Source organism: Armigeres subalbatus, chromosome 3, assembly GCF_024139115.2.
Source record: "Armigeres subalbatus isolate Guangzhou_Male chromosome 3, GZ_Asu_2, whole genome shotgun sequence".
Classification (NCBI taxonomy): domain Eukaryota; kingdom Metazoa; phylum Arthropoda; class Insecta; order Diptera; family Culicidae; genus Armigeres; species Armigeres subalbatus.
This window is the reverse complement of record NC_085141.1, coordinates 235,320,137-235,330,949: the sequence shown is the minus strand read 5'-3', so window position 1 is coordinate 235,330,949 and position 10,813 is coordinate 235,320,137. Positions and strand designations below refer to the sequence as shown.

Here is a 10,813-nt window from a genome sequence, read left to right as displayed (position 1 = left end):
CCTAAAATGTCCAACGAGTGAACCCAACCATTAAAAATATCATTTTTTTTTTGTTTCTCTGATTAGATTTCGAACTACGTGATGGCTCTCAACGGCGGGAGTTCTTTCCGTTGCTTTGCCTCAAATCAGCCTTCCCTAGGGAACCATCCGATTGAAACGGAATATTCGAAACATCCAATCCAAGGTAAGTCGCCTGCGAAAGCTAGATCCAAGTATTGAAAAAGAAAAATGTTAACATAAACACTAAAATTGCTTGTTCTTTTTTTTTACAGTACGGAACGGTCAGGCTGGATGCGGAACCGTTGATCGCAGTGTGCCGAACATAATAATAAAAAGGCGTACTAACTAGATAAGTTAAGGTAGGTCACATCAGGACAATTCAAAGCCACCTATGTGCAAAAAAAATCTAAATATTTCATTCATTCTTTCGACAGATGAAACGACGATTAAAGAATGCCTGGTTCAGCAGAGGCCAACAGCGTCAACGATTCCAACGATTTTTATTTATATTAGTATTTAAATATCGGACAAACAATAAATTAAATAAAATGTTTCAAAAAAAATTGTCTTCATTAAATGAAAAGAAAATTTAAAAGTAAAATAATATATTTATTTTTCGTTTTAGAAGGAAAAACTTTTAATTTTAACAGTGTAACAATTTCGGTCTGACAGTTCTACGTTTCGATTCTAAAAGTTTAAACTTTTAATTTTGGAACCTGTCATAAACTTTCAAACGCATTGGAAACAAAAGTGACTAACTTTGCACTGAACATATGAGACTCTCTACGAAAAAGAACCAACAACTTTTAAATTTCAATGGTTTTTCAATTTTATTAATGTTTTTTCTTTCTGTACCATCCATTGCTACCGCACTCAACCTCACACATTCTGACTTGTATGGGGCCTGCAGCATAGCGACCGTATATAGCATTCATATGCGGGTACAAATGAATCCAGTCTATTTTTACATTTTATTTACTGCTACTAAGTAACAGGCGCTTTTATAACAATTCTATATTTAGAATCATACTGGCTAGCAATGAGAATATGATTTGCAAAGAGATTGAGTTATATGATTAATGAAAATTATCTAATAGGAAATTGGAAGGGCCAGGGATCAAACCCTTAATCTCCTGCTTATGAGGCAGAAGCAGTGACACAAGGCCACCAAGCACCTTACATTAACATCGGATGCAGTGAAGGCAAAAATTTTGCAGGACGTGAAGGGTTGCCAAATGAAAATCTGCGTTTCCTACCGAAAAAATCTTTTCATCTGTATTTCTCATTAAAAAAATCTGTATCGATATCTGTATTGAAATCAAACTGTGAAAATTAAGGTTGTAAGTGTCAAAAATTTAGTTTAGTGGGTGTAAAGTGTTTCAAAATGTTATTGTTTCATACAAATTGAGCGCAAAATTCTAATGCAAAAAATATTTTTAAGCTTTTGAGAACATATTTTTGTCATAAGACGAGTTTGTACTATTCCTTACTGTTGAGGTCAAAATACGTATCAAATCAGGTACGATAAAGTAGTGGAATTAAATCGAATATCAGACTCGTCTTATAACAAAGAAAAAAGATCTGTGATTTTTACTTTTATATAGAAAATCTATAAAAAATCAACATATTGCCGCAAAACTCTAAAACGGAAGCATTTATCTTTATAATCAATTTAAGGAAAATGTCACTTATGCTACGTTTTCCCAGAACAAGTAAATGGATCAGCTCAGTTGAATTCATTCAAGTCAAATCAGATGTTCAGACATTTAATTCACGTCCAATTCGAGCGGCTTGTTTAATTCACTTGTCTCTGCCTCCAACCCACTTTTTTAACGTCCAACTAAACTAATTATTTCTTAACATTTCCCCGTTAAATTCACCAACTATTTGTGTATACAAATCTTGCGGGTTCAAAACAATCGATCCTTGCAAAATTCATCTTCAAAAACACATTTAAAGTCATACGACATACATTGCTATCTGTAATAATGTGTAACCAAACAAGACCATTTTCTTCTTTCAGTCGCGTCACAGGAATTCAATAAGGAACTGTCAGACTATTCATGGAAAAATTGAATTCGTAGTCCTGAATAGGAGGTCTATGAAACACTAAAAATATATTACAGATAGTTCACGGTACAGCCAAATAAAATTTAAAATATCTGTACATACAGATCGTGATTCAAAAAATCTGTATATCTGTATATACAGATTCTGTATTTGAAAACTATTTAAAAATCTGTATAAATACAGATTAATCTGTATTTTTGGCATCCCTGAGTTGTCGAGTGCACCTAAAAATACCAACGGAGAAGGTGCGTTGTATTCAAACCCAAAATCCAAACGGCGTAGCAGTTCGGCGAAGAAGGACAACACGTGCCACAACTGCAAGAAGTGGGAACATTTTGCATCGAAATGCCCACCGAAGCAAAATACAGCTAGGAAGTCTGGGAAAGCTTTGTGCGTTTTGCAATTGGAGAGGTAAGCGACAAGGAGCTTTTTTTTTTTTTTTTTTTTTTTTACTAATTTTATTTGCTAATTATCTAATACATGCATTCATCTCTTAGACTAGGTGTTCCGTGTTTTCTTAACACTATCATCCTTATTTGCTATGTTATATTTTTAGTTATTATTAACACATTTCAATTGCCTCTGGCATTTGGTATTTTCCTATGGTTGAATTGAACCATGTAGGAATTACAATGTTTTCTACTTAAACTAAACTTAACCTAATTTATACTAGGGTACAAGGGCTAATCGTTGCAATAGAAGATTGCAACGATTTTTATCTAAAATTGGAAATTATTTTGTTGGACATTTTTTTGCAATGTCTCAATATTAGAATTCTATGAAGTTCATTGGTACTATACCACAGGCAACTTCAGAATCATTTTCAAAATTTTATTTTGAATCCTCTGGAGTGCCTTCTTTCTGGTATTGCAGCAACTAGTCCATATTACAGCATACAACATGGCGAGTCTAAAATTTGTTTGTAAATCAAAAGTTTGTTCTTAAGACAAAGTTTTGATTTTCTGTTATAAGTGAATATAGACACTTAATATATTTGTTACATTTGGCTTGAAGGCCCTCAATGTGATTTTTAAAAGTTAATTTTGATCTAGCAGAAGTCCTAAATATTTAGCTTCGCTAGACCAATTAATTGAACTCCATTCATAGTGACAATATGTCTGCTAGAAGGTTTTAAATAAGAAGCTCTCGGTTTATGTGGGAAAATTATAAGCTGAGTTTTGGAAGCATTCGGAAATTTTCCATTTTGCAAGTAAGTGGAGAAAATATCCAAACTTTTTGCAATCTACTACAAATGACACGAACTTCGCCCTTTGGAGAGACCTGTGTCATCTGCAAACAAAGATTTTGACACCCTGGTGGTAAATCAGGTAAGTCAAGTAAAAATGTTATACAAAATGGGCCCCAGTATGCTGCCGGAACACAGCTCTTACAGGTAATCTATCAGATTTAGAATTCTGATAGTTTACCTGCAGTGACAATCTGATAAATAATTTTGGATCAGTTTAAATGTACAGAGGAAAATTAAAATTCATCAATTTTACAATCAAACCTTCATGCCAAACACTGTCAAATGTTTTCTCTATATCAAGAAGAGCAACTCCAGTCGAATATCCTTCAGATTTGTTGAGGAATTAAGTTCGTAACTCTTAATAACTGATGAGTGGTTGAATGCCCATGGCGAAAACCAAATTGCTCATCACAAAAATAATGTCATTAATATGAACCATCATTCTATTTAAAATAATCTTTCAAACAGTTTGCTTATTGAAGAAAGCAAACTGATTGGCAATAACTAGAAGCCTCAGCTGGATTTTTGTCCGGCTTCAAAATTGGAACAACTTTGGCGTTTTCCATTTATCTGGGAAATGTCCAATTGAAAACATTTGTTAAATAAATTAACCAAAAGGATAAAGAGCTCTCAGGAAGTTTTTGATAAGTATGTAGAAAATACCATCATCACCCGGGGCTTTCATATTTTAAATTTTCTATAATAGATCTCACTTCATCCAAATTAGTTCCAACGAATGGTCGAAAACATTATCTTGGTTGAGAATGTCTTCGAAGCTTCGTGTAACCTGATCCTCATGGACTAGTGAGACCTAGACTAAAATTATGGGCACTCTCAAACTGCTGAGCAAGTTTTGCCTTTTCGCCATTTTTAATAAAATTTTATTTCCCTCTTTAAGCGCTGGAATTGGCTTTTGAGGTTTTTAAGAATTTTCGTTAATTTCAAAAGGGTTTCGAACTGGGATCCAACTTGAGACATTATTCTCAAAGTTGGTATTTCTCAGAATAGCGAAACGTTTTTAATTTCATTTGCAAATCTCAAAAATAACTTTCAATGCGGGATGCAGGATTCTTTGGTATTGCCTTCGCCTCACATTTTAAGACGGATCAGCAGCTGAAGATCGTCGTCAATAATAATGGAGTTATTAATTTCACATTTAGGAATTGCAATGCCTCTGGCTCGACAATTACATTTGTCAAAGATACGAGCGCATTGTCAATATCACTTTGTATCCAAAGGAATATTAACATCAAAATTCCTATCGATATATGTTTTATATAAAAATCAGCTCTATGATAATTAAAAGTGAGGCTGATTGGATTATAAATGTTCTTGTGAGATTTCAAATGTCACAGGAAGGTGATCAGATCAAAGTCAGCATGAGTTACCAATTGGCCACACAGCTGACTTGAATCCGTTAAAACTAAATCAATTGTAGAAGGATTTCGACTGGAAGAAAAACAAGTAGGGCCATTGGGATATTGAATAGTATATCCCGCAAGACAATCTTCAAATAAAATTTTGCCGTTGGAATTGCTTTGAGCATTATTCCAAGAACGGTGTTTGGCTTGAAGTCACCAATTACGAAGAATTTTGATTTGTTGCGAGTCATAATTTGAAGATCAGCTTTCAACAATTCTTTTGCAGCCCATTGCATTGAAAAGGCAAATAGGCTGCAATGAAGAAAATTGACCAAAATTTGCAACAGAAACTCCCAAGGTTTCAAAACTTTGGTTTCAAACGAAGAAAATAATTTATGTTTGATACGTCTATTAATGACAATGGACCCCACCACAGGCGCTGTCAAGACGATCATTTCTGTAGATAAAATAATTTGGATCTCGTTTAATGGAGAGTACTGGTTTTAAATAGGTTTCAGTTATAATGGCAATTTGCACATTATGTACTGTTAGGAAGTTGAATAATTAATCTTCCTTACCCTTTAGAGAGCGGGCATTAATTTAGAACTTTCACACAATTATTTAGATCCATTAAAACGGAGTCCGATAACAATTTTTGTGTGTACTTATACCAACCTAGACAGCTTCTGGTATGGTATTTGCTTTGAACATTGCATCAATCATGTGATGCAATTGTTCGATTAAAAATCAAATCGAAGCAGTCATGCTACCTGAATCACAACATGACCATTATTTTCCGTTGGGACATGGGTATAAACCTCATTTTGAGAAGAGAAATTTTGTCTACCAGCAGCGATGTTTGCATACGTAGGTACATTCGAAAATTGGAATTTACTAAGTGCTTGCTCCGTTGACGAGCGCAAAATTTGTTTGTGTGTGGTGGGTATGAATTGCTCGACCGGTAACTGGTTCGAAATTTGAGCGTTTGAAAATTTCTCCGTCGAATCTGGGATCCGATTGGAATTTCCGTCATCAATTTTGCAGGAATTCAAAACTTTTGCGTGAAGGGCATTCCCAGAATTGGATTATGATTGCCCCACAATTTGCACATTTAAATTTATTGGAATCTTCTCTCACAGGACATGCGTCCTTGGCGTGAGAGGTTCCACCACAAATCATGCATTTAACTCCATGTGACAATGTTTGGTTCCATGACCCCACTTTGGCTTGGCACTGGGTGGGGTTTTGGAAATTTCCCCAGGCCTGCGGAAATGTTCCCATGTAACACGGACATGGGACATAATACAGCCTTTTCAACACAGCAATACGTAACTTGCTTACCGGATTTCGCAACATGGCTCTAAAAAAGAGCGATCTCTTTTTTGCCATTTCTCAAAAAAAAAATATTACTAATTAAAACTAAATTAAATATTATCATTTGAAGATTAATTCTTACCCTTTGGAACAGATCGCTGTATTTTCCAAACTGTTCACTGCAGTGCCTGCGGAACCACTTTAAAGTATCTGCTACGGTCCACAGATAGACGGGTTTTGGGCGGGCCGTTTTAATCTATTTTAAATCCGAACATTAGTAAATATGAAATAAACAATTTTGAATTTTACCATTACCTTCGTCTTCGTCACAGGAGTGCTTTCTACAACCATGATGCTAGTTTGAATTGTTGATTATAATGGAAAAAAGTAGCTACTATTTACATTCAACTTTGAAAAAATAATCTAACTTTTGTTTGTTTTTATTTTTGTACTCAACAAATGGCTGCGTCCATTTTTGTTTTTAACTTTTTCCTGATGGCAAAAGGATGATGAGACGTGAGCGGTGAGCCACACGCTCGTTCAATTGAACTCAATTTTGTGTTAAATTTTAATCGTTTATGCCAAGTCTCTGCAGGGATGCCAGATACAATTTTTATAAGTCTGTATCCATCTCAGCAAAATGTCTGTATTAAATACAAATTTTGTCTGTATGGGGTTTAGAAGGTACAGGAATTAGAAAATTATTCAAAAACCATGCACTTTTACAGAATAGTAGAATATCGAGGCTTGAATAATCAAAAAGTTAGTGCACAGATAACAGATATTTAGGCTAGAACAAATTTTATTGAAAATCCTGTGTAAATTTTTGGATTGATATACGTTGGCCCACTACTGCCATCTACTCAACTGATTGCGGCAGTACACGCGGACGCAGCTGGTTAACAACCGTCGAACGCAGCCAATGCATTTGACAGCCACATTTGGGCTGCGTTTTCAATAACAATAAGGTTTTACATCAAATAAACATAACCTCAAAAACTCAATCGAATGAACTTAATTTGACATTTATCGGTGGTAGGTTCATGTGGTTCATCCTATCTCACGCAGCAAGCGGATGAACCTTTGTTTATATACAAACCACCGACACCTGTCAAATATGGAAGGAATTCATCAGAACGCAGTCGTGTCTTCATACGCGTGACGTCACACTGTGAAACCAAATGATCCTTGCGCCATCTCCAATCGATTGCCAAACGCGGTGCCGATTTAAAATATATTTGAATTAACGGTTGCGGATGTTTACACACATATCGGATGCCAGCCTCAATATCTGTTATCTGTGGTTAGTGTAAGACTTAGTCGAGTCACAGATAACAGATATTTAGGCTAGAACAAATTTTATAGAAAATCCTGTGTCAACTTTTGAATTGATAAATATACGTTGGCCTACTACTGCCATCTACGCAGGGGACTGAAGAGGAAACTAATACGCCTACCCACCATTCGTTCAATATGGCGTACAATGTTTTTGTTTTATTTTCGCTGATTTCATATGATAACAAAGATTCGGAAGTATCAACGGGCTTCTTTTCGACATAAGAAAGCCATACAAACACTAAAGGCTCGATATACCTCAACCAATTTCAAGTTTTCGCCAGGGAAAGTTAATTGCCGACAATTAGCACTAACTGCGTACGAACCAATTACCCACAATGAGCAGCTGAATTCGGGTATACCACACAGAAACTGGGCACCAAAAACAGAAGAACCAAAAACGATGTTGGGTGGAGTGCTATTGCACCGCGGATGACAGGCGTTTCACCTTCCTGCATCTACGCAATTGATTGCGGCAGTACATACGGACGCAGCTGATTAACAACCGTCGAACGCAGCCAATTCATTTGACAGGCGCATTCGGGCTGCGTTTTCAATAAAAATGATCCTTGCGCCATCTCCAATCGATTGCCAAACGCGGTCCCAATTTAAAATACATTTGAATTAACGGTTGCCGATATTTACACACGTATCGGATGCCAGCCTCAATATTGTCGGCGTAGCACCAACTTAGAATTCGGAAGTCGGGACTTCCGAACCGAACTTTTTGAAAACGGTGATATTTAGCAGAGAGAAGAAAAAGAGCGTGTGTTCAGCTTGGATATAGAAAACGAATGACGTTATTTTATTTTACTCTTGGTTACACGTTCTCATGTGACTACTCATATGTTTGTTATAATTAACCCAATACACGGTGATCAGTTTAAACCAAACTCTAACATCCCTCCTTAAACTTATCACATTACTACTCCTAGAGCTGTACGATGTTTCTCAAAGGATGCGAAAGTGAGCCCTTTAGTAAGGATATCAGCTGTTTGTTCAGTGGTGGGTATGTAACTCACCTCTACCTTACCTTCTTTCACACACTGTTTGATGAACGAGAGCTTTACCTCAGTGTGTTTCAACTTTTTCGATGGCCCATCAAACTCAGCGATGGCAATCGCGGATTGATTGTCCTCATAAATCCTCACCGGCCCAGAGTCCAACAGCTTCAGCTCTGCAAACAGCTTGCGTGTCCACAGAACCTCGCAAACACAGTCGGCCAGGGCGTAACATTCGGCTTCAGTAGATGAGAGCGCCACGGGTCTTTGCTTTTTGGAACTCCACGCTGTCGTTGACCCGTAAACCTGCAATAAGTACCCAGAAGTAGAGCGACGATCGTTGGCATCGGCCGCCCAGCTTGCATCCGCGAACCCAACGATTTGTCGGTCGGTTTCGTTCCGCTTGTAAACCAACCCGTAGTCCAACGTACCCTTCAGGTATCTCAACATCCTTTTCGCATGTCTCCAATGTTGCTCCGATGGATTGCACTGAAACTGGCTGAAGAAAGATACTGCCGCACCCAAGTCCGGCCTCGATGTCACAACTAGGTACGTGAGGCAGCCGAGAAGTTCACGGTACGGCTTTCCTAGGTGTTGAGTTTCCAGTGCTTGCTCGAGCCGCAAGTTGGACTCCATGGGAGTACGTGATGGCTTGCATGTTTCCATGCTGAATCGCTTCAGGACTGCGTTAATGTAGCACGGTTGGCGCAGCTTCATGGTGCCTTCCTTCCAGTTCCGATCGATTTGTAGGCCCAAGAACATGTTGGCCTCTCCGAGATCTTGCATTCGGAACTGCTTCTTAAGCATTCGCTTTACCATCTCTATGCTGCGCAGATCCTTTGAAATAATCAATAAGTCGTCCACGTATAATAGAATATAGACTGGACCGTTGCTGCCGTAGCGCACATAGAGACAGCTATCTTCTTCGCATCTTCCGAACCCGCATTTGGCCATGAATTCATTGAAGCGGTCGTTCCATGCCTTCGACGCTTGACGCAACCCGTAAATGGATTTGAGCAGCTTACACACCTTTTCTCCCTCCTCGAAACCTTTGGGCTGGCGCATATAAATATCCTCCGTGAGTTTACCGTTGAGGAAAGCGGCCGACACATCCATTTGATGCACGAACAAATCGTGCTGATTGGCATACGCAAGCATAGCACGAACGGTAGCCATCCTCACGACTGGCGCATAGGTTTCGAAAAATCAAATCCGTGCTTCTGTGTGAAGCCTTTAGCGACCAATCTTGCCTTTCGCTTCTGCAGGGATCCATCCGGGTTGTGCTTCGTTCGGAAAACCCACTTACAGTCGATCGGCCGGCGCCCCGCAGGCAAGTCTACCAGTTGCCATGTACCGTTGTCAGCCAACGACTGCAACTCGTCATCCACGGCACGCTTCCACTCTGACCAATCGTCCAATTGCTGTAGCTCTTCGATGGTTTCGGGGATACTCTCAACATAGTTCTCCGCATTGAGGGCGAACGCCATGCACATGTAATCATTCAGCTTCCTGGGCGGCTTTCGGTTCCGTTCACTTCGGCGTAGATTGTTGGCTACCAGTGGCTCCGGTTCATGCTCAGCACCTTGTTCTTCTTCGATCTCAGCATCGGAAAGGTCTTCTGCCGTGTCTACCGCCTCGAAATGCTGTTCGACTTGAGTCGACGGTTTATCACACTGGCGCCCCACCGGTCCAGCAAGCTGGCGATCATCATCAGCTTCTACCAACGGCTGAATGCAACCACCCGAAGAAGTTCCTCCTTTCCGGAACAGCCTGATCTTTGCAAACGCTTCCTCCGAGAGGAGGTGCCGGCACTTCGTTGATCACCACATCACGCGCAATGAATATCTTCTTACCATCCCATAGCCGATATCCGTTTGGCCCGTATCCGACAAAATGACTAGCCTTGCTGCGGACTTCCAGCTTACTACGCTTTTCTTGCGGAATAAGGCTCATAGCCAAGCTGCCGAAGATTCGCATCCGAGACACATCCGGCTTGTGACCGTACCACAACTCGTAAGGTGTTTTGTTCAATGTCACTGCCGAAGTTGGGCTCCTGTTGATCAGGTAGGCGGCCGCCTGAACCGCCTCGTTCCACAGACACTTGCTCAATCCCGAATCAGCTATCATCGAACGTGCTTTGTCCAGAATTGTGCGGTTGAGACGCTCACTGACGCCGTTCTGCTGGGGGGTATAGGGTACAGTGTATTCAACTCGTATACCTTTTACAGCACAAAATTCAGTGAACGCTTTGGCTACATATTCGCCCCCGTTGTCACAACGCAAGCGACTGATACTGCTGTCAAAGTGAGCTTCGGTCATTGCCACATATGATTTAAACGATTCCAGCACTTCGTCTTTTGTGTTCAAGACGTAGACCACACAAAAGTGGGTGAAGTCATCGGTAAATGTCACTAGATATCGCTTACCATTCCAAGCGGCTGGCTTCATCGCACCACATACGTCGCTGTGAATCAACTCGAGCG

General features: G+C 39.4%; 1 protein-coding gene across 1 annotated transcript in view; it reads right to left on the bottom strand.

Annotated features, from left to right (window-relative positions):
• The window catches only part of LOC134221039 (protein aveugle), a 76,306-nt gene extending 69,857 nt beyond the window's left edge, over positions 1–6,449 (bottom strand). Inside the window, exons 1-2 of the mRNA XM_062700218.1 lie at positions 6,310–6,449; positions 6,137–6,250 (exon numbers count right to left, since the gene is read on the bottom strand). Coding sequence (XP_062556202.1) covers positions 6,137–6,250; positions 6,310–6,345 — 150 coding nt within the window. The 5' untranslated portion in view covers positions 6,346–6,449. The remainder of the gene's footprint in view (positions 1–6,136; positions 6,251–6,309) is intronic.
• Between the last annotated feature and the right edge of the window lie 4,364 nt (positions 6,450–10,813).